This window comes from Ictalurus punctatus, chromosome 3, assembly GCF_001660625.3.
Source record: "Ictalurus punctatus breed USDA103 chromosome 3, Coco_2.0, whole genome shotgun sequence".
NCBI lineage: Eukaryota > Metazoa > Chordata > Actinopteri > Siluriformes > Ictaluridae > Ictalurus > Ictalurus punctatus.
Window position 1 is genome coordinate 12,785,423 of NC_030418.2, and position 25,295 is coordinate 12,810,717.

The 25,295-nt window shown below is 42.5% G+C and overlaps 1 protein-coding gene and 1 long non-coding RNA gene across 2 annotated transcripts in view; both read right to left on the minus strand.

The window, feature by feature from the left end:
- ttc7a (tetratricopeptide repeat domain 7A) overlaps nt 1–25,295 on the minus strand; it is a 43,257-nt gene that overhangs the window by 755 nt on the left and 17,207 nt on the right. Inside the window, exons 8-19 of the mRNA XM_017463922.3 lie at nt 25,112–25,175; nt 24,497–24,634; nt 23,356–23,439; nt 14,883–14,987; nt 14,192–14,309; nt 13,998–14,055; nt 13,644–13,716; nt 12,929–13,089; nt 7,635–7,751; nt 7,442–7,548; nt 7,166–7,300; nt 4,770–4,972 (exon numbers count right to left, since the gene is read on the minus strand). Coding sequence (XP_017319411.2) covers nt 4,770–4,972; nt 7,166–7,300; nt 7,442–7,548; nt 7,635–7,751; nt 12,929–13,089; nt 13,644–13,716; nt 13,998–14,055; nt 14,192–14,309; nt 14,883–14,987; nt 23,356–23,439; nt 24,497–24,634; nt 25,112–25,175 — 1,363 coding nt within the window. The remainder of the gene's footprint in view (nt 1–4,769; nt 4,973–7,165; nt 7,301–7,441; nt 7,549–7,634; nt 7,752–12,928; nt 13,090–13,643; nt 13,717–13,997; nt 14,056–14,191; nt 14,310–14,882; nt 14,988–23,355; nt 23,440–24,496; nt 24,635–25,111; nt 25,176–25,295) is intronic.
- Nucleotides 9,419–12,918, minus strand: LOC124627713 (uncharacterized). Its single transcript, XR_006982218.1, has 3 exons — nt 12,334–12,918; nt 12,006–12,110; nt 9,419–9,432 (listed from the first exon to the last, which is right to left on the minus strand). It is a non-coding gene; the product is annotated as an uncharacterized LOC124627713 (long non-coding RNA).

The following is a 25,295-nucleotide window of genomic DNA, read 5'->3' on the forward strand; positions in this document are numbered from 1 at the left end:
TGTCCGTTTGATTCTTCAAACATACAATAAGAGACAACCACATAATTTCAGCTAAATTCAACATACACTCATTTACACAAACTAAAACATGTTATGCAGTTATACTCACACAAGTATTTGAATTGAAATGTAGATATGATAACCTCCGGAGAGCATGCTTGCTCACTTTCTCTACATTTCTCACCTTCTTACACTTCCTGATTAACTCTGTCACTGAATATATTTGTGTGGGTATCTCACGGTTCCATGTGCGACACTGAGTACTGCTGATAAAGAACCGTTTGCTCTATACTTGCTGTGTGTCCGTCGTGAATCACAGTTGATCCAGTCTCTTCAAATACCTCCTGCTGCAGAGCCAAAGGTCCAGGGGGTGGAGTCAGACCTAATCTAGCTTCTCCTATTTGGGTAGAGTTGAACCAAAACTCCAAAGGGTGTGTATAAGGCTGGACATGTGTTGTTGATAAGTGTGTTGTAGAACATGGTTTAGGGGTTAGAGTTATAGGAAATTTTGGAGCAGGTCCCGCTCCAACCCCTGGACTTTCTGCAGCAAGGACTATCTCGGCTCTAATGCAGCACCTATATGGTGGCGGACTGCAGAATCAGGTCATCTGCATGGTGCAGGAAGTTGTTTTCTGAGTCATGTAATGATGCTCCTGACAGGACTATTAAACATAAATATTCACTGCTGTAAATACTGAATTGCTAAAGCTGCACACTCATTACTGTGAAAAAAAGTATCCACTGCCCCTTTTTTCTTTTTCGCTCTGTCTCTTCCCATATACTCTGAAGGAGACAGTAGACTTGACATTTGGAGAAAGCATATTATAAAAGCACATGAACATGAGCACGGGTTTGTAAGTATAGCTGTATGAATGTGCTGCATGTGTAATTGTATATGTGTGCGTATGAGTTTATCTTGTGCATAACTGCTCTCACTCCTCCAGCAACAGACTCATCTACCCACTGCAATCCACCCGCATTTACACCATCCCCCATGTCATACACACACAGGCAAGCACACACACACACACACACACACACACACACACACACACACACACACACACACACACAGACACGCTAAAGCATGCACAATAATATGCACAATAATATAAGGCCAAGAGAGAGATGGATAGCACAAGAGACACACACACAGAGCTCTGCTATTTCTCAGTGGCAACAGATGGCAACTGATTATGCGGGCACTTCAAAAGCTGTGAGTAGAAGAGAGTAACTCCTGGTGGGGGGGGGGGGGGGGGGGTGAGAGAGAGAGAGAGAGGAGAGACAGAGAAAGTACAGGATTATTATCAGGTTCATGAAAAGGGGTTCCTGCAGTTTACTATTCACAGTCCCACCCCTATAAACCAGTACGGCATGCTGACTAAGGCCTGTTGACACAACAGAGAACGATGACAGGATTGGTGCTGCTCTGTATTGTTCTAAGAGCTGATGTTCTCCGAACAGGGCTGTAGTGAAGCGGTGCATTAATGGCCACTGTCTCCTCTTGTCATGTTCTGATGCCTCTTCAAAAATATACTTACAAGTAGTAGAAGAAGAAATGGATTCGTCTTCTATTTCAGATATGAAAGGCAGAAATCGCTTATACAACAACTTCAACACACTCTTAAAGCTAAAATATTAATCATATGATAAACCCCATATGATAGCCTATAAGTCAGATTTAATAGTTGTTAGTAGTATTTTTGTTCTGTGGTTGCTCTAAAATCAACCAGTGTTTGCAATGCTGATCCGCTTGTTTGGAATATTTGCATAAGGAAATGCATGTGAGCTGGTTCCAGTGTCATGTTTAGGCATTTTAAAATGCTTTATTTAGTATATGATTGGGCTACTCAATACAACAAGTCTGAATCCATGTTAAGCCCTCTCTGATACATGAAATCCCCTCTATGCATTAAGCATGTTAAAGCTCTGTTTTGAAGACACTCTGGTACTTAGAACATTGACAGAGCATGAAGGGGAGGGACGTAAGGCAGGGAGCGTTAAGCCAGTGTGCTGTGTTGGTGTTTATCGAGTCATCGGCACATGGTGAGGATGAATGCTGCGATTGTGCAACTTGCATCTGAATATGCTAATCCGGATGCATGCTGACCTGATCCCCGAGTGGCACAGCTGCCATGACCCATGCCTTGCTCACCAGCTATTACAGAACAGCGGAGGGAAAACACACACACACAAACATATGTAGAGATGCACACCAATAACCGTGCATATAAAAGAACACACACTAAGCAACACTCATACACTTCTCGGTCCCGCTATCTCTCCCTCATTAGCAGACCTCTTGGTGGTGAAATACAATCCCCCAGTTGCTAGGCAATCCCATAACGGCTTGAGAAGGAGTGAAGTGTTATAAATAATGTATTTGCATTATCTAATCAGCTCAGTGCCGACCCCATCCAGAGTGAGAGAGCAAGAAGGAGAGACTTTGCTTGTCTGAGATGGGGTGTGTGAGTGTATGTGTGTGTGTGCAATGACCAGGACAACAGAGAAACAGTGCTGAGTCACACTAAGGTGCAGTGAGGCAGCATGGCTGATCTGACGTGGTTAAACTCATATGACATGATGGTGGAGAGTTTCACTGAGTTTAAATCGATCAGCTATAAAAGCAGTGAGTCACACACACACACATGCACCTACAATCCATATAGGCATGGAAAAGAATCTTTCAAAAGGCCCTAAAGCATGGTATCTGTAGTGTAAATAAAACCCTACAGACTGTGTGAATCAGTACCCCACGATAAATAAAAAAAAAAAAAGTTATTATATAATAGAGGAAATAACAGCATTACAGCTTTGTGTGCTTCTGATTCAAGTCAAGCACTCGCAAATGCCATTCTGCAAAAAGAATTTCACGGATTTGACTAGGTTGGAGATCCGTCTCCAGCCTGACAGCCCAGACGACAACATTTGAAACTACTTAAGTACAATGAAATGCTTTACTGCAGCGCTTGTATGTTTGCCCTTCAGACATTTTCCTCTAACTAGCACAGCTATTAGAAAGGAGGGAGGAAAATTTGATGGCGTTCTGCCGACTCACAGACATGTTGAATCATTCTCTTAGAATTTGTAGTTGGGCACTTGTAAAAGCCAAGTCATATCTGAGCAGTACTCCCACTCCAAAAACCAGGAGGCTAATGCTCGAATGCACTGAATTTCACTATTTGCTAGAAATCGCTGAGCTGAAGAGACAATACAGCTGCTTCCTTCACTATTATGAGCCCAACACTGCTGTTGATTCGTAATGAAGACACATCGCACACGATGCTCGGCAAAGCAAGCTGGCAGCGATTCAGGTTTCGATTACCTCTGGGGATTGACAGAGTACGCCTGTTCTCCAGAAATAGCAGGGAAATGTGCTCTGATTGGCCAAATATAGGGAGAAAATGGCCTGGCTTCGGCAGTGCTTACTCCAGCACTGACTAATGAAGACCTTGACATTATGGAGTCACAACGAGTGGAGGAAGCGCTAATGTTAGCTCACCTACTCCATGTGGGCTGCAGCTGCAGCCTCCACACGCTACACAGCAAGTGTAGTATATTCACAACACTTGAATTCGCAGTTCATACTGTGATGCTCTCAGTGATACTATGAAACCAGAAGTGATTTACGTCATAAGCAGCGTGAGCAGGACGTATATTACTCTGACAGTTACATGAATCAGTTATTTTTGAGTATCTCATGCAAAATTTTGGAATTAGCACATGATAATCGAAAAATAAAAAAAAAGACTGTAAAAAAAAAGCCGTTTTTTCACAATTGACAATACGATCACAGTGGCTCAGATGTTGCATTTTCTCTGAAATTCACTTTATGATTTGATTCAACAGCTGCTAAACAGTTCAACTGTGTTTATTTACACTGTAGATAGCATCACAGATGTGTCAAATGACACCACCAGTGGTGTTAAGCGTGTCACAAACTCTCATATTTCATGAACATAAATCTGTTTTGGTGTGAATATTACCTCAGATTCGTAGAGACATGCGAAGGAGCATGATGGAGCAATGTGGGGAACAGCACAGGGTGGGAATCTTGCGTATGTGTAGTTGGGACATAGGGAACATGTCCATGTGTGTGCTGATAATATGGGTGTGCAAACACATGACATGAGTGCCTGTGACATTAGACCTTGATATGTATTAGATAACATCCAACGTGTCCCAATACATGAAAATAAGGCCTGGGGCAAAACCACGACGACGTGAAGTGGAGTGGTTTACTATGTCCTGATATCAGGACAGTCAGGCGCTATCTCGCTTACACCATGTCCACTTACAAATGTTTTGAATATTTTGTTACAAACAGCTAAATGATTTGAAACAGCAGACAGAGCATCGGTCTGAATTGTGTTGTGTTTCCTCCCAGTCCTCCCAAGGTATAAATGAAAACTTATTTTAAAATCCATGACAATTACTTTTCTAATGTATGTTATTTACCACCATGATAGCAAGACAATAGTGTAGTATAACATAGTACACTCCTACCCTAAACTGTTATTTATAATGGTTGTCATGGTTACATTCCAGTACTGTTACACAGTAAGAGTAGCATTGATGCAAGGCTGTGAAAAATGTGACCTGGATCTACTTTATGGCTATCCCAGGGTAAGGAATTAATGTACACTTGTGGACCAGAACAGAAACAGAAGAAAGCATTTTGGCCACGATATAATGGGATGTATGATGTGTGTGTGCACGAAGGAGAGAGAGAGAGAGAGAGAGAGAGAGAGAGAGAAATAGTTCCTCACTAGATGGATTAGTATGTGGTGTCCTGTGGGGTTGATAGCCAGGGCTTCATCATACAGGCTCTTGGCCTCAGTATCATTGCCTCTGCGTTCAGCGAGTCGGCCCCTCAGCAACAGCACCGAGTGTGAGGTGGGGAACAATGATCCTGCCTCCTGCACACAGAACTGAGCCTCCTTCAGCCGTCCATCAGCCATGAACAGCTCCCCTACACCACACACACACACACACACACACACACACACACACACACACACACACACACACACACACACACACAATGGGCGATCTGTTATATCAATAATGAGTAATGGATGCAACCTGAATATAATAAATATAAGCAGTACCAAATGGTCTGGTAACACTTTATTTGGCTAGTCCAATATATACTTTGCAATTTTATACACCGTCACGAAGCATATCAACTCAATCTCAACAACATATGAAATGATGTTTAACAACCTTTCAACAACATGTCATAAAGTCAACATATAGTCGACATGAACTGAATTTGAGATAGGACTAGGATAGATGAGTTTGTAGCCTACTGTATAAATGTTCTACTAATCATCAACACTCATAAACTGGACCATCTAAATAAAGTGAAAGAAAAAAGGGACATGTTGATAGTTTACAGTGTCTATAGAGTGTCTATAAATGTGACCATAGACTATCTACTAAACATAAACAGACATAAACTGCTGATGTGTTTAGATTTAGTTAATAGGCTGGTTGAGGCCAGTCAGCTGACAGGTTGTTGACAGTATATAGATGGTTTGTTGACGGTTTGTAGAGTGCCTACATTGGAGTACTTAAATAAAGTGCTACAGTCATTTTAAAACTTTTTGTTGGAAGTTCTTTGTCTTTACTAACAGCACATTCAATAAGTACAAAGAAGTCTATAAAGTGTTCTCTCTCTTCTCTCTTTCACATCAATCCATCCATTTTCTGTACCGCTTATCCTACGCAAGGTCGCGGAGGAGCCTGACGCCTATCCCAAGTCACAAGGCAGGGGACACCCTGGATCGGGTGCCAACCCATTGCAGGGCAAAACTGCACACACATTCACACACTACGGACAGTTTGGAAATGACAATTAGCCTACAACACACGTCTTTGAACTTGGGCAGTAAACCGGCATACCAGGAGGAAAGCCCCAAAGCATGGTTAGAACATGCCGCTCCCGAGCACACAGGGCAGAGATGGGATTCAAACCCCCAACCCCGGAGTTGCGAGACAACAGTGCTAACCACTGATAGCATTACTTTTAAAATTTATCCAATGCCTATGAATGTTAAAAAGACCCGATGTAGGTTTCCTTCAAGTAAAATGTTACTGCACTTGTAGCTCATAAACAACTGCTTCAATTATGGAACATAATACATGTAACATTTATTTGATGTTTGTTTTAAATCTGATAAAATGTTTGGACATTTTACAATGGGATGGCGATCACATAGTGAATGCAGACATAGACATATAAAACAATGTAGGGTTTTCATCGCTATGTCTAAATAAAGCCACGAGCAAGGGATACCCCGGACATCTGCACTCTCCTTCATCACTGGCCACCACCACATAACCGCATGCCATTAAAAGAGTGTGTGTGTGTGTGTGTGTGTGTGTGTGTGTGTGAGAGTGTGTGTGTATGTTAAATACTTTGAGATTCTTTAAATATAAGGGGATATTTAATAACAGAACTAACAAATGAGCCATTTCTTTAAAGTAAAACTATTTCGTATTCTATACAACACAATTCTGGAATAAATGAAGCTCAATCTACGTCACTGCATATTTTTCCAGGGTTAGTCAACTCAAGCTCAGAAAAACCAAGGATGGGAAAAATGCGGATGTAATAGCTGGCATGTTACAGCTGTGACTGATCAGTAAGGAAGTGCTTTCATTTCTCTAAATATAATACACTGGTCTAGATGAATTGAGCAATGCCTTTAGTATAGCTCCTGTATTACCTCATCCTGACTCTGTCACTCACTGATCTCTATTTGGGTTTTTCTGCTTTTGCAAAAAAAAAAAAATTAAATGGTGGCCCATTACAGGCAGGAAATGAGCCCAAGCCAGAGGAATGTTGGGAATGGAAATGAGAGGGCATAGACACTGTGAGCTGAAGCCCTGGGAAAATGCACTTCATACACAGCTGCATACAAATATGGGTTATTTCATGGGTACACAGAGCTACATGATCTGCACTAATGCCAATTATTATTTGGATATTTACATTAATTTATCATTATAGCATTATAAAACTTGAAGGCACTCTCTACATTAGTGTATTTTAATCTAGTGATTAGTGACTATAATAGTCTTCCATGAATGGCCTGACTTGACTTCTCAAGTTTCTGTTGTATGACTGATTGCCAGGCAGCAGTCATGATTTCTTTACCTGCCTGCAGCCAGATGCGCTCCAGAATGGTCCAAATGTGGGCGGGGCCATGTCTCTGGGTAGAGCTGATTGCAGACACTTCCGACATGGCCTGCTCCAGCCGAGACACAGCCAGGGATGGAGCACTCTGAGAGCCTAATACAAGACAATTACACACACACACACACACACACACACACAGTGCTAGATAAGATCATGTTCAGTAGGCACATAAACATATAGGTCAGTAGATGCTGATCCACCACCCACATTCACAAACAACACAATAATACAGACCGGTTTCTGTCTCCTGAAAATCTGGTAGTGTGAGATGTAGGCCGCTGGGCTTTCTGCTTAATGGGCCTGGCTCAGGAGGAGGAATACTGCTGCTGTCATCAGTCTCACTGAAACAATAAAGTCGGCTTCATACCACTGCTTTTTTCCACTGAGCAGCTGCTTTACAATCACTGAAACACGTACACACATTTACCTTAGCCGGGCAAAATCGTAGCGATTCTGCCACAAGTGTAGCATTTCCTTGCATGTCTGCAGAGCTACAGCTGGACCAAATAAAGCCTCCTCTAATTTCACTTTAGTAAACAACAGGCTGCAACACACACACAAACATTTTAATAAAGTAGACCGATGACGAGTCAGCCGGACACATAAGACCAGTGAGTCATGTCAGCGTAAAACCGCTACACAGTGATATGTTTAAGGGCATGAGCTCTTCAGCTGTGCTAATACGATGAGTACATGTGTGGGTGCCGCTGCTGCTGCCTGGAGTGTGTAAAACTGACTGTAGTGCTTCTGCTGACAGCAACACTGCGGCAGCAAAGGACCATACGCCCACTAAAGCATGCCTCCCTGGCAGCTGATCAGTGGGTGGTTGGGGCCATATATGGAGAGGGGTGTGTATTCAGAGCATCGGTTAACACAAGCATGGCATTTGCAGTAGAAAAACATAAAATAGATAGATAGATAGATAGATAGATAGATAGATAGATAGATAAACAGACATATAGGACAAAAGTACTGTGTGGGAGATAGAACAAGTTGGTATTTAAAATGAGTAGATGTTCAAAACAGCATGAATGTATCTCTCCATGTGTTTTTCTAAACTTGCATCATGATGAATAATTTCACAGATGATATTAATGTTATGTACATTAATGTTAAAGTGCCTTGTCACAGCAAATCCATAGTTCTGAATGAATAAAATCTTCACTATGCCCATAGTCATATACAAAGTTATATGACAGGATCAGAGAGCCAAAAAACAAAAAAGTATCTAATCACTTAGACTTTGCACTGTACATGTATGTGTATATTAGTGTCCATAAGGTTATATGTAGTTGGGGTTGAGTTTCGTGTCGATAGAGAGGGAAAGTGATCCTGCAAAACAAAACCTGATCTGCCGGTCATGGTGTACCTGGTTGAGCTCGGTGTCATAGTAGTCATGTGATATGAGCTATATGATATGAGTGGGGACGGCTGTAGCCTGGGCTCACACAGAACACAGCAAACCCAGCCCGGTTCACTCTTCAGATTACCAAGGGCTGAGAGGACTACCACGGGGCAAACGAATGTAAAGAAAGTAAAGGAAGAAAAAATTTATAAAAACTTTTATTTTCAAGACCCAGTGAGTCCATATAGGGGAGTATATGTATTACTATGAGTTTAATGCTCTTGTGTAAAATCTTTACTTCAAAAAGATAAATATTTCAACAGAGAATATGAACTATTCATCTGAAGAATTCTGAATATTCCTCTATACAGTCCTAAATATTCTTCAATAGAGTACTGAATATTCTTCAATAGAATCCTGAATACACCTTTAAATAATCCTCAATATTCCTCTATACAGTCCTAAATATTCTTCTATAGCGGCCTGAATATTTCTCATAAGAAGCCTGAATACTCCTTTAAATATTTCAGTATTCCTCTATAGATTCCTGAATATTCATTTATGGTGTCTTAAAGCTGCAGTACTGAACTTTTGCCTCTCTATCGCCATCTCTGTTTGAAACATAAAATTGCAAGTTACTTGCAGAGTTATTTTTTTTATGTGAGTTGTGCTTTGGCACTGAATCTGATGGTTGGAGGTATTGGTCTCGGTTGAATATTAGCTCCAATCCTTGACAAGTGAGGTGGCGGCGGATACGGTTTTCTTGGAGTAGAGGCAAGTTGCTCCCTCTCATATCTAGCAGAACATGAGTGCAATCCATCTATCCATCCATCTTCTATACCGCTTATCCTTCCTTCAGGGTCACGGGGAAACCTGGAGCCTATCGCAGGGAGCATGGGGGACAGGGTGCCAACATAAGTGGAATTTACCACAAAAAAAGGAAACTCAATACCTAGCTGAATCAAGCAAACAAGTGCGCTAATGTTAGCTAGATACCTACTGAGCCACTTAAATATCTTATCTGTTCAACAGAAAAAAAAAGCCAGTCTTTACATTAGTCTTCATTCCCTTCAGATCTCAGAATTGTCTCCACACCTCAATAGTCATTCTGATATTTATTCTTGTTTTAGCACGGGCTCTGTCGCTTTCCCTTTTTGACTGCAGGCTCGCCGCAGGTCATGGTTTCTTGGTTTTGACAACAGCTGATTCCCCAGATGGCATCGATGATTGCTGTTTAGAACTAAAAAAGTAGCCATCTAGATGACGAGTTTAAATTCTAAGCAACTGTTGTAAGAACAAGCTAAAAACACTCCACCCTCCTCAGCCCCTGCACATGTGATATAGTAGCTGGCTCTTCATTCTGTTTACGGACATGACGTAACCATGCAAAGACAATGACGTCAAACTGTCATTTCCCGAGAAATCCGAACCGACAGTTCAAATTATAAATCATTATTATAAGCTTACTGTCGCGAATCACGGTAAGGTAAGGAGACCATTTTGAACACTTATTTTTACGTACTTGCTCAACAACTGATTTTTGTTCATTTTTAACCAAAAAAAAGTTCAATACTTCAGCTTTAAATATTTTTCTATACAGTCCTCTATATTCCTCTGTAGTGTCCTGAATATGAATTTATAGCGTACTTGATATTCTTTTATACAATCTTCAATATTACTTAGTTGTCCTGAATTCTTCTCTTTAGCATCCTGCGTATTACTATACAGCAGACATGTTCACATGCCCCTGAGGCCCAAGTCCAAGTCAAGTTTCAAGTCTCTGAGCTGTGATCCAAGTGGGCTCCAAGTCCCGTCTCAAGTTTCTGAGGTGGAGTCCAAGTCAAGTCTCAAGTCTCTGAGGCGGAGTCCAAGTCAAGTCTCAAGTCTCTGAGGTGGAGTCCAAGTCAAGTCTCAAGTCTCTGAGGTGGAGTCCAAGTCAAGTCTCAAGTCTGTTCTATTTTAGTAATAGTTCTTTCAGCTAGTTATTGTAATTAAAAGTGTATGAGCTTAAATCAATTTTTAAATATTAAAACTGATTACTTCTAAAAAATGTCATTCATTTATTCAAAATTGTCTAATAAAGCACACAGGGCTTTACTTAAATCATTAATTGAAAATTAAATCATTAATCAAAAAACTATTACTTTCAAACTATTACATTTGATCCAAAAGTTCTCCCTATAATTACAAGAAAACAGAACATTCACAGAAAATTCAGGAAAGATATTACTTTTGTTTGTTGTTTAGTGCAAAATGCCAATGTGCTGTGTATTTTGAGCTATTTGAGTTGCCGTAGTTTGCTGTAGCCCTCAAGCAATGATGGTTACCCATTGGTAGTCTTCCAATGAGTGCCGGTGGTAACAAAACCCCCGTGTATTGCTGCAATTTAACTTGGTAAACTTGGATATTATATATGCATATGGCAGCTATTACAAGCAAGAAAGCCCCTGACAGCTGTGTAACACTGCAGCTTCCCTTTGGATTAATTGATGGCTTTTCAGATTAAATGACATGAAGATTATCACAAGACTTGGCTATATTGTTATTGTTTGTTGTTCATTTATATAACAACACTTTTCCAACGGGTGATGAACACGTGCCTTCAGATGCGTCACACATGCATATAATAATGCTTGCTTGGTGTGTTTAGAGATGAATTGTTGTGATATTTGCTGCTGCAGCACATACTGATATTGTATGAAAGAATGAGGAATGAATAGAAAAATGTGGTGTTTGATGCTGTCATGTGGAGCAGTAAAGAGAGAACATAATTGGGAATGCCAAACCAAAATGACTTGTGTTTTTCACGAGTCTCTGTCTTCAAGTCCAAGTCAAGTCTCAAGTCAGTTGTTCATGAGTCTTAAGTCTTAAGTGTGACTCGAGTCCAAGCCATGGACTCGAGTTTCCATCTCTGCTATACGGAGTCCTAAATATTCCTCTATAGAGTAGGCAATATTCCTGTATAGAGTCCTACATTTTCCTCTATAGATTCTGTTATATTCCTATATAGTGTTTTAAACACTCCTTTACAGAGTCTTCAATATTCCTCTATAGAGTATTGGCATTGTACATTAGGCCTACTTACTTCCTGCCTCTGTCATCCTGTCACTCTTTGTCCCTCTGTAACCCTAGAGAACAACAGTGACCCCACATGGCTAAAATGTGCAGAGCATGGAAATACCAGTGCTATGAGAACAACAGTAAGGCTAATAATTTCTCTATGAGCTCTAGTTAAACTGTTTGCAACTTCTGACACTATGGTAACCACTGATGAATCACTGACTTCAACCAAAGCAACATCATGTTGTAGTTTCCACTCGTAAAGGCCCCCTACTGTTACAGACTTAGTAATCATTGTTCCATAATCGCTCATCACCACCTGCTAACCAGTGAAAAGGCACTACATATGCCCCTAGAGGACAGTAAGTGTTTGGAAAGGAAGAAGTGACTCACACTGGCACAGGGGAGAGAGACTCTGGAGGGTTTCAACCTGAGATCCTGCTTTCATTACTTTTGTTTTGGACGGCTACATTTTGGGGGAATCCTTTGCTTACCGCCCTGTCAAAAACAAAAACTGATTATACCAGCCTGCCTTGTGTTGTCATGGTAGTTTACAGTGAGGAAAGTCTGTCATCATGTCTCTTTGTCACTTCTTGAAATCCAAAGTCCAGTAAACACCCTAGACCATACTCAGGATTTTGGTATGTTATCATCCTCTCTGCAGCTAAACTAATCTTTAAAACAGCATCTGTCTATACAAACTCCATTCACCACAACTGACCTTTCGAATAAGGATCTGGATTTCCTATGTGGAGCCAGTGAGACACTACTGAAATCAGGTTATCCTTCCAGATACACAAATACACACACACTACCTGGATCAAGACACTGTAACACCAAACAGACCATGGCCCTGCACAGAGTAGTATTCTAGTCATTAGGTTGCTCAAGGACAAACATGAAAAAACCTGTTTGCTGGCAGTTCAGTATGTGGCCGTAGAACAACAATGTCCTATTCAACATCTTGTTTTTTTTTTTTTTTTAAAGGGTGGTGCTCGAGATCAACAGCTAACACCAAATAGATGGTTATCCAATAACACCAGTTTTGCTGCTCTAGTTGTTTTGTTGTAAACAATGGAAACTCTTAGACAGTATGCATGTTCTGTAAGGGAGAACAATGTTATTCTAAGCACTGTGCTTAGCAATCTAAATTGTAGTACTCCACAAATAAATATCTTTATACACTGTAGTCATTGTAAACCGAATGACATTATATGTATTATATATTATATGATATTATATTATATATACAATATGTGATTATAGTAGTTATAGTTATAGATGTATGCACCCTCAGCTAGAATTAACACACATACTTGAAGTTGTCGTGGTACTGGCTGAGGGTGAGGTTGAGTGTGTCGAGGGCATGCTGGTAGTGTTTCTGAGCACTAAGAAGAAGCACCAGTAGATGTAAGGAGTGCAGGTCATCATTGCGTAGATTCAGTGCCAACTGCAGAGGCTCCATTGCTGCCGACACCTTTCAGAGAGAAAGAGAAACGGTGCATTTCCAAATAATGTTTCCATGGCAGTTGAGCAAAATTACTGCTGTATGTGTGATGGGAATGTTACTTGATGCAACACTACTATACATATTGCTGTATTGTTGTACAGAGTGGCTGCTTGAACTGCATTATGGCTGGCCACGCAACACCAAAGCATTACCACAATAACCATGATTACGTCACTTTGACTGCACACCTGTTTGCACCAATGTGGATCTGTCAAGCATAAATTACCACAATCAGCGACCATGCGGTAAAACTGCAGCCATAAAGCGGACGTAGAGCTAACTGAGAAATAATAATAATAAAAGAAAGTGACTTATATTAATAAGATTTGCTGTTTTTTGATGTGACTGTTCAAATGATATGACTGTTCAAATGACGTTGATTAGCCATCTTTACACAATATTTTCCATAAAAACATGACATGATACATTGTTACTGTCCAAAATGTTGAAAACATTGTATTATGAAAGGTTGGCTGTAGTAAAGAGCATGAAAATGACCCTGGACAGAATGTCTGCCTCACCTGTCGCACTAAGGCCAGCTGAAGAGCGAGGTAGAGGGCAATCTGAGGGTCCTGGGGGTCTATTGCATGAGCACTGAGAACAAGAGGAAACACACACACTAACGAGTGAAAAAAATACATTACATGTGGCATTTAGTAGACACTCTTATCTAGATCGATTTACATTTATCTCATTCATACAACTGAGCAGTTGGGTGTTGCTCAAGGGCTCAACAGTGGCAGCGTGGCAGTGATGGGATTTGAACTCATGACATTCCAAGCAGCATTCTACCATCTTAACCACTGAGCTACCACTGCCCGATCGTCCGTCGGCAAAATAAGCAAAGAAGGATCACTCTTACTTATTAAACTTACGTCTGAAGTGCATGTAGAGCTCTTTTGTTGAACTCATCTCGTTCACCTTTCAGCATCACTGCAAGATAAGTGACAAAACGTCAGACATAACATCAACGTTCAGGAAAATGGGAGCACATCGAGCCAGAAGAATAAGTCTGGACTGAAAAGACTGAGAGAGTGAAGATCACTGTAGTGAAAACACACAGATTTACCATCTGAAGCTTGCAGACTATAACACAGTCCTATGGTCAGGTGTGCTCTGGCAAGAGACTCCTCAGCTCCTTCACCCAAAGCAACCACACCTTTTGCAAGAGCCTCAGCTTCATCTAGCTATAAAGCACACAGAAATACATGTCTCTCGTACAAATGTCTTTATTATTCAGTGATGTTAACATTGCAAAATGATCCATGTTTCAGCTACATATCAAAGCAGGCTAACAACTCACATTGAGGTTCTAGACAAAGCATGACCAAAGTGCTGCCTTAATTCACTATTCCGGGGTTGCCTTTGTGTCCTTAGTTGAACGTCTAACATGTCAATGGCAGAATTCTAGTTTTTGATCCAGGAGTAGCCTGGCATTAATCATTACTTCATGCACTTTGTCTAAACTGGAGTCTGCTGCCACTGTTAAGCTTCTTATGTCTTGTACTCTAGATATCTGTCCTGCTCTCTCCTCCGTCAGCAGATATGAACTAATCTGTTCTTTATTAAGCGCTCCATTGTGGTGAGCTTGTGCTAAATATAAAAAGGATACTGTACTAAAACCAGTGTAATTGCATGGCATCATTACATAGGGTTGTTTACATAATGCCTATTATGTGGCATAGGGAAATTATACTAGCATGGATTTTCTCTCTGTCTTTCTGTGTGTGTGTGTGTGTGTGTGTGTGTTAGTGGTTTACCCAGTGCAGCTGGTTAATGCACACTTTGGCTGCCAGCAGTGGTGGTGTGGGGTCCTGAGGTTTCATCCTGGCGCATTCTTTAAGCACAGACACCGCACCTTCATTCTGCAACATAAAGTGACAGTGAAAGACCCACTCTTATTGACCTTATCAAACTTTGTCATTATTCTCCACTTTCAGCTGCTGAAATGGACTCTTTCGGTTCATACAGAGGCCTGGCCAATATGTTGATTGACTGATAAAATCAGGAAATTGCAGTTTTGCTGATATATCAGCAAAACACATTATATATGGAAACCGCATGGCTCTAATAATGAAGAAAATTAGTTGTGGCATTGTGCTGCTCAGTTAGTATGTTTACATGTAAGGAATAATTTGACAACTGAAAAGAAAAGACAAAAGATTCCACGTAGAACTGGATCAACATAAAAATTTGTACATGAGCCAATGGGTCTACATAATCAATCAATGCTCTGTTCCATAACATACAGTTACATAAATATTTTATTAGAGGTTGTTTTAGGGGAGAATGGTCATTTTGTCAGCATGTTATATGGTGTTCTTGAAATCCTGTAACACTGTTAAAATATCACTCAAGTTTCTTGTTCATGAGACTGTTTAAATGATTCGATAGCTGCCAAAACCAGAAAATTCTCATATTATTTAGGTACTGTAAATACTATAAATTTGCTCTTGTTTGAGAGTGTCACAGCTCGGTCTGATCAGAACTCAAATTCCCAAGATGCAATACTCCCTTCTCAGGCACACATGCGCTCACCATCCCCGGAGTTCTGATCAGACACACCTGGCACCAATCACACACACACACTAGTACTTAGGGAAGACATCCACCCAGAATCTACGCGAAGTATACGCTCAGTAGCTTAGTTCTCTGCGTTACCAAGCCGTTCTAGTTCGTTTGTTTCTTGTGATCCTTGACCCTTGTTTTCAGTCTCGACTACGCTTTCCGGATATCCCCGTGTGTATTGTTCGTCCGATCTCTTGACCCTTGCCTACTCTACGACTACGCTTCTTGAACTTCCCGATCCTACGCTCTTCACCCGCCTCCCGCTCCTGCTTCCGTACCGTTTCGAGGTTTGTGACAGAATACTTCGCCGACTAATGGAAGCAGCGGGAGATCGCTGGCCGCACGCCATCGAGGGACATGGCCGGATGATTAGTGAACACGGTCGCCGTCTCGCCCACCTAACTGAGCAGGTAGCTCGGTTAAATTAAGCTGCGCCGTCTTCTACGGCGCCGACCCCACGCTGACCTCCCACTCCAGTGCCGGAGAAGTATGATGGAGATCCCGCACGATGTCGAGGTTTTCTACTCCAGTGCTCCCTGTTTTTTTCCACGTACCCAGACATGACGGAGAATCAGAAGATAATCCACTTCATGGAACTTTTAACCGGGAAAGCTCTCCTCTGGGCTACCGCGGAATGGGAACAGGAGGGGAACCGTATCAGCACGTTTGAGCAGCTAACCTCACGCTTCCGCACTGTATTTGATCACTCTCCAGACAGCCGGGAGACTGGGGAGGACTTATTGTCCTTGGTGCAGGGATCACGTAGTGTGGCGGATTATGCCCTCGAATTTCGCACTGTGGCCGCCCGGAGCGGATGGAATCAACCCGCTCTAAAAGCTATGTTTCGCCGAGGATTAAATGCTGACATCTTAACGGAGCTGGCGTGCCGCGATGATCAGCTGACCCTCGACTCACTCATCAACGTAGCTATCCGCCTGGATCGTCTACTACTTAGCCGCCGCCCCGTACGCGGTGAGTGGGAAGCACCGACATCTGAGAGCCCTAGTGAACCCATGCAGCTGGGACAGACTCGTGTGAGCATGCAGGAAAGAGAACGATGGCGCCGTGAACACTGTTGTTTCTACTGCGGTGAGAAGGGCCACTTCGTGCAACAATGCCCTCTCAAACAGGGCTCTACCCGAGGGGAAACCAAAACTGCCAGACCACCTCAGGCAGGGGTAAGTTTCGAACCCATTACCCAGCACTCTGTTCAGTCTGCCTTCGTATTGCCCGTTATATTGGGTTACTCAAGTGTTTCCTGTATTTTAGAAGCGCTGATCGACTCGGGAGCGGCGGGGAACTTCATTGACCAGGAGACCATACTCCAATATAACATCCCCGTTCGTCCTCTCTGCACCCCCCGCCGTGTCCAACCCATTGATGGGGCCCCCATAGGAGATGGCTTAATCACCCACTGTACCGAACCCATTAACCTCTGCACCAGCGCCCTTCATCAGGAGAAGATCACGTTCCATGTCATTGTGACTGCCCGGCACCCAGTGGTTCTCGGTCTCCCTTGGCTCGAACATCACAATCCACAAATTTCGTGGAATCAGAGGGAAATCACTCGCTGGTCAGCTCACTGTGTGAATCACTGTCTTCAAGTCCCTGTGATCCCCGTAGCATCCACATCCATTGAAAGCCCGGACAGGGCAGACAACGTTCTGATCCCCAGTGTTTACCACGACCTCATAGAAGTATTCAGTAAGAAGAAGGCTAGCGGACTACCTCCCCACCGTGATTACGACTGCGCTATCGATTTGCTCCCAGGCACTACACCACCACGAGGGAGGGTCTATCCGTTAATGATCACTGAGCAAAAGGCCATGGAAGAATACATTCAGGAGGCGTTGCACCAAGGGTATATACGGCCATCCACTTCTCCAGCATCCGCGGGGTTTTTCTTCGTGGAGAAAAAGGGAGAAGGTTTACGACCTTGCATCGACTACCGAGGACTAAACCAATGTTGCGTCAAGTACCGCTACCCACTCCCTCTAGTACCATCTGCTCTGGAACAATTACGCACGGCCACCATCTTCACGAAACTGGACTTACGCAGTGCATACAACCTGGTCCGGATTCGAGAGGGAGATGAATGGAAGACTGGGTTCAGTACAACTTCAGGCCACTATGAGTATCAGGTCATGCCGTATGGGCTTTCTAACGCTCCCTCGGTCTTCCAATGTTTAATTAACGACGTGTTACGTGACATGCTGGGACGCCATGTGATCGCCTACATCGATGACATTCTGATATACTCTGACTCCCGGGAAGAACATGTTCACCACGTTCGCCAAGTTCTACAACGACTGCTCCGTCACCAGTTATATGTTAAAGCCGAGAAGTGCGAATTCCATAGAACCACCATTGCGTTTCTGGGATACGTTATCAGCCCCGAGGGGATCTCCATGGATCAAGAAAAGGTCCAGGCGGTAGTAAGCTGGCCCACACCCACGACGGTCAAGGAACTACAAAGGTTTCTGGGGTTTGCGAACTTCTACAGGAGGTTTATCAGGAATTTCAGTGCCATTGCCAACCCCCTCACGTCCCTGCCAAAGGGGAAACCCAAATGTCTGGCATGGAATTCAACTGCCCAATCCGCCTTCGACAAGCTCAAGAAAGCCTTCACTACTGCACCCATCATCAAACATCCGGACCCATCCAGACCGTTTATAGTGGAGGTGGATGCGTCAGAGACCGGGGTAGGAGGCATTCTGTCCCAACGATTTGGAGAGAAGCCAAAACTCCATCCGGTGGCCTTCTTCTCGCGGAAGCTTTCCCCCGCCGAGAGAAACTACGATGTGGGAAATCGGGAACTCTTGGCAGTTAAGTTAGCGCTGGAAGAGTGGAGACACTGGTTAGAGGGGGCTACACATCCATTTGTCATCTTCACAGACCACAAGAACCTGGAGTACCTTCGCACTGCAAAGCGACTCACACCCCGCCAGGCCCGATGGGCCCTATTCTTCACCAGATTTCATTTCACGTTATCCTACAGACCCGGGTCCAAGAACACAAAAGCTGATGCTCTGTCTCGTCTCGACCAGTCAGAACAAGTCAACGAGCATGAGGAGTACATCATTCGTCCTTCATGTGTTATCAGTGCGCTAGAGTGGGAGCTGGACGCGGAACTAGAGCAGATTCCCCAGTCCCAAGTACCCGTAAAGTGTCCTCCGAACAAACTATTTGTACCCGAAGAGTACCGCCCAGAACTCATCATCTGGGCACACACGGTACTCGGTACAGGACATCCAGGAACACAACGCACACACCATCTCCTAGAAGAGAAATACTGGTGGCCCAATATGGAAGGAGATATACACAAGGTGGTGACGTCCTGCTCATCATGCGCACAGAGTAAAGTACCTCGGACCCTCCCAGCGGAGAGGCTCAAGCCCTTACCTATACCCGAACGCCCATGGTCACACATATCTGTAGATTTCGTAACAGACCTGCCTAGATCCCAAGGAGATACCACAGTTCTAGTCACAGTGGACCGGTTCTCCAAATCCGTACGTTTCATTCCCTTACCCGCTCTCCCCACTGCATTCAGGACAGACGAACTTCTATTCCAGCATGTGTTCAGGTATTACGGCATTCCGGAGGAGATTGTCAGTGACAGGGGCCTGCAGTTTACCTCCAGAGTGTGGTCCAGCTTCATAACCAAGATGGGAGTGACAGTGAATCTCTCCTCCGGTTATCACCCACAAGCCAATGGACAAGCCGAACGAGTCAATCAGGAACTGGGGCGATTCCTCCGTACTTTCTGTGCCAATAACCCAGAGGAGTGGAGCAAGTTTTTGCCCTGGGCCGAGTACGCCCAGAACTCACTACGTCATTCGGCTACCAATCTCACCCCTTTCCAGTGCGTGCTCGGTTACCAACCTCCACTGTTCCCGTGGAACGCAACCCCCACCGCAGCTCCGGCCGTTGACCACTGGTTCAAACGTGGCGAGCGTGTCTGGGCTGACACCCACCGACGCCTGAAGGAGACCACAGACATGTACAAACACAAAGCAGATCGCCGCTGCAAAGAACACCCTAATTACCAACCAGGCGATCGGGTGTGGTTGTCCACAAAGGACTTGAGACAAGCTCATGGCTGTAAAAAACTAGCGCCAAGATACACTGGACCATTCAAGATCCTCAAGCGAGTCAATGAAGTCACCTACCGTCTGGAACTGCCACGACACAGCCGCATCTCCCCTTCATTCCACGTATCACGTCTCAAACCTTTGTCAACGGTCCTCTAGCCACCGAAGTACCAGCTGAAACTCCTCCGACCCCTCTGGAAATTGATGGACAACCGGCTTACCGCGTCAAGAACATCCTCAAATCTAGACACAGGAGGGGCAAGCTGGAGTATTTGGTTGAGTGGGAAGGTTACGGGCCTGAGGAACAGTGCTGGGTTCCCAAGCAGGATATACTGGATCCACAGCTTACCAAGGACTTTCACATCACTCATCCTCATCTCCCAGGTCCACGACCCCGGGGGAGGCCAAGAAAGAACTCAGCTCCCGGAGTGAGCCCTTTGGGGGGGGTTCTGTCACAGCTCGGTCTGATCAGAACTCAAATTCCCAAGATGCAATACTCACTTCTCAGGCACGCATGCGCTCACCAGCCCCGGAGTTCTGATCAGACACACCTGGCACCAATCACACACACACACTAATACTTAGGGAAGACATCCACCCAGAATCTACGCGAAGTATACGCTCAGTAGCTTAGTTCTCTGCGTTACCAAGCCGTTCTAGTTCGTTTGTTTCTCGTGATCCTTGACCCTTGTTTTCAGTCTCGACTACGCTTTCCAGATATCCCCGTGTGTATTGTTCGTCCGATCTCTTGACCCTTGCCTACTCTACGACTACGCTTCTTGAACTACCCGATCCTACGCTCTTCACCCGCCTCCCGCTCCTGCTTCCATACCGTTTCGAGGTTTGTGACAGAGAGTTCATGTATAACAAGTGCATTGACTTGTTATAAAATAAATACAATGATATTTGTACAGTATACTATAATAGTATAGTATATTTAAAAGTATTTTGTTTTCCATGTACATACAGCCATATTTACATATTTATTTATGTGTAAGGTCACATTGAGCCACAGCCTCAATGTGCACTCAGAGCCTTTCTACAAGTCTCTGGAACAGTACTAGAGGAAAAATAAAAAAAATATTCAGTCAGTTAGTGTAATGATGATGGAGTACAGTGCTGTCTAACAGATAAATCCAAAATCTCCTATAAGTGTTCAATTTGGTTGACATCTGGTGATTTTTAATGCCATAGCATGATTTACATCCCTTTTCATGCTCAGCAAACTATTCAGTGATCCCTCATGCTCTGTGGATGTATAGCATTACTATCTGGGAAGGTGTAAAAAATAATATCAGCATCAATAACAATATTTATATCACCTGGCCTCTATTATAGTCATGTGAAAAAAGAAGTACACCCCATGGAAATATTTGGAAAAGCAAACATTTGATCTTTGAAACAGTGCCTATTAATAAAGTTGATACACTTGAACAAAACCACAAGCAAAATTAACATTTTCAATCATTTATTCAACAGAAATATCAATAGATGTGACATTCTTCTGTGGAAAAAGTAAGTACACCCTTGGCCTCAGAAGCTAGTATTGCCCCCTTTAGCAGAAATAACTTCTTGTAGGTGTTTTGCATAATTGTCCACCAGGCTTGCTGGAATTACTGACCACTCTTCCATGCAATATTCTTTCAGTTGCAAGATGTTTGAGGGTTTTCTTGCATGTACTGCAAGTGTCAAATCCCCCCACAACACTTCAATGGGATTCAAATCCGGGCTTTGACTAGGCCATTTCATAAGACTACATTTTAGCCATTCCTTGGTGGATGAGCTAGTGTGCTTAGGATCATTATCCTGTTGAAAGGTCCACATTCGGTTCAGCTTCGAATTTCAAACAGATGGCCTCACATTATCTTCAAGCACTCTTTGATATGATGCAGAATTCATAGCTGAATAAATGAATGCAAGCTGTCCAGTCCCTGAGGCAGCAAAGCAACCCCAAACCATAACATTTCCACCACCGTGCTTCACAGTTGGTATGAGGTGCTTCTCCTGAAAATCTGTATTTGGTCTGCGCCAAACATGTCTACTGTTACTGTGGCCAAACAACTCTATCTTTCATTCGTCTTTCCAGAGCACATTATTCCAAAAGGCCTGGTCTTTGCTTATATGCTCATTGGCAAACTGCAGTCTTGCAAAGGCTTTTTCCTGGCATGCTTCCCATGCAGGTCAAATTTGTACAATCTCTTTCTGATTATAGAAGCATGCACTTTGACACCAACAGCTGCAAGACTTACTAGCAGATACTGTGATGAAATTTTGTGGTTCTTGGATACTTCATTTTGTATCAGACGGTCTGCTCTTTGGCTGAATTTGCTGGGGCGGCCAGTCCTGGACAAATTGGCAGACATTTGAAATATGCCTTACTTGTAGATTATTTTCCTTACAGTGGAATGATGTATTTAAAATAATTTGGAGATCTTTATAAATCCCTTGCCAGACTCATAGGCATCCACAGCCTTTTTTTCTAAAGGCCTTACAGAACTCTTTAGATCTCAATAACAAAGGGAACACCGGACACTAGATATGAGAGGGATATAAATAAGTCAGGTTCCACCTGCACTTCCTAAGCAAGTTCTAATCACTGGCACACAATCTTAAACACCTGATTCTAATTTTATGGATTTGAAGGTGTGATAAATATAGGGCTGTACTTACTTTTCCATGTGACTGATGTGTTTTTTAGTTCATTTAAATTGGGAATATTAACCCAAAATGTCATTTTTTTGTGTCATTTGATAGAGTGTATCAATAAGTATCTATTAATATGCACTGTTTCAAAGCGGATCAAATGTTTGCTTGTCCAAATATGTGAAACAAAACCCAACAATGTCCATGAGGTGTACTTATTTTTTTCACATGACTGTAGCTACAGAAACACACGTGCACATAAGTGCATGTATATTGTGAGCTTTTTGTTTCTATCTATCTGTTTAAATGGTAGTCTGACTTCAGCAAGGCTGTTATCTGTTTAAACCAGGCTTAAAGGACCCATATTATGGAAAACAAGATTTTTCCTTGCTTTACAATAATAATAATTTGATGTACTATGTAAACAAGACCTACTGTTCTCTCTTAAGTTCATACAGTTTATAGATGGAAACTATGCTGCAAGGTCAGAAGATTTTAAATTGCTTGTGTGTCACTACCATAAATACAATTACATACTGTCTGCCTGACAATTTAGCCCAGAGCATGTTGTTGTAGAGATATACATGCAGAATATCTGAGGGTAAATGGCTAAACCTGATGTGCCGTTCCTGGTGGTTGACAAACAAATGCATCTTTGCATAACTTTCCAGACATCACAAAGGAGTGGCTGAAATTTCGGTTTTTCCAACAACAGTATTAAAGTCACAGTAACATAAACAGCCTGTCTAAGGAAATCAGATTTAGATTTGACGCACAAAACATGTAAGTGTAAAATATAGGCTCTTTAATTCATTTTAGTGACAGGCAAAAGAAAAAAAAATGTTTTGAAGATCTCCAGCATGCAGCATATGCCTGTGTCTTGTGTATTAAAGGAATTGGATTGGATTTGTCTGGTTTTAGATCTCACCTTCCCACTAGCCATGAGAGACAAGCCCAGCTGGTACCAGAGATGAAACTCACTAAAGGAGAACTTCATAGCCCGCTCCAAACACTGGCACAGACACACATACATACAACATAATATTGTTATGCATAACATTTACAGTATATTATGTTGACAATTAACACAGAAAGAATTGTAAAACTGTAGAACCATACATATGATATAGTTTGTTAAATCCTCAACCAGGAACAATAAATGATAATACAGAAAAAAAAACAAAATATACAGTATGAAAGGTGGACAAATGAACAGAAACTATAGATGAAAAAGGGGTCATACTCTTAATTACAGAGAATTATGCCACCATGTTCCTTACTGATTTAAAAAAAAATATTCAACTCATGTTGTTTGTTATGAAATATCCAGTATACTGTAGTGTATCTTTGATTCCTGAAAATCATCAAATAAAAAAAAAAAAAAAATCAGATTACTTATCAGCCTGTTTTGTTTGTTTGTTTGTTTGTTTGTTCATTTGATTGTTTTGGTATTATTTAGCCCTGAAAGTTGACATGTGATCTGATTTTTTAAATTTCCAGATTCCAAACTGTCTTGACACGGATTGATGTATGTCTGAAATTCCTAATTGGAGCTTTAAATGAACAATTATACAATAATAAAACATACATTAATGATATGGGTGGATGTAGCTGTGAAAATGATAATGAGATGAATGCTCTGTTTAATATGGTACACAAACTAGAAGAATTAATGCCATTTTAATAGCTTGGGGTTCCCCAGGGCTGCATGTTAAGCACTTTACAGTAAGCACTGAACACACTGTTAGTAAATAAACAATGCACAATGAGATGAGTAGTGAATGAAGTGGCTAGACGATTTGTGTTAGAATAAGATTCTTTATCTATATTCCTGGATTCACCTGAGAGGGCTGGAATGCACTTGGTCTACAACGAACACAGCCTGAGGAAAAGGCGGAAAGAATAAGAGTAAAGGAAATAGAGAGGCACCGTCTGGTACACAAGAAAAGCAAATAAAGGAACAGTCACACGAGCATAAACATCGACCCTGAAAATCAAGACTCTAACACACTTTTTGTGCCCACAGGCATGTATTAGATGGTTGTCCCTGAGCTGTGAGTTAGACTTACCTCAGACAGCATGGCAAATTGCCCTCTCCTGGCCATGCCGATGCTGAGCAGGTCATACACAGAGGAAGCATCCTGGATGCTGGCCTCACGTGCCTCCTTGTGCTCTGGCGTGCGGCTGATCACTGCCTCACCGCTGGCCTACATTGGTGTGACAGACAGCACATTCAGTTTAATGAGTGGAGTAATGTAAATATATTAATAAAAGAGCATGTTGAGCTACGCAGAAGATCCCTACATGCTCTCCAGATGTGTGTTTGCAAATGGTGCAGGCCTTAATATTTGAGTTAATAGAATATGATCATTAATATGCTAAAGAAAAATGATAAAGAAATTTTTGTTTAAGCTGGCAATTATTATGATCAAGTAAGGTGAGTAGGCAAATTACAGTGGCGTTAACCCAGTGTACGCTGTGATATGGTCCTTCCATCCTAAAGCATAAATTCTGCATAGCACACACAGGTTATTTTTTTTCTTTTAAATACTACACTAGACTATTAGTCAGGGATGTGTAGCTGTCGCAACTGAAATAAACATGAAAAGGGAGGGAATGGATAAGTAATGGACAGCAGCACAAAAAGAGTGGGACAGAGAGAGGAGTGTGAAAATGACCCTCACCATTGACTCGGTGATGAGCAGCAGGAGCACAGCCTCTTCCACCACGTCCTGTGGACAGAACGCTCTGCAAGCAGGAAACAGGAAGAGGATGTTATGCAGGTGTGTGTGTGTGTGTGTGTGTGTGTGTGTGTGTGTGGTTGCATGTTTCAGTCTGTAATAGAGAAGTGCTCCACTGGTCATGGAA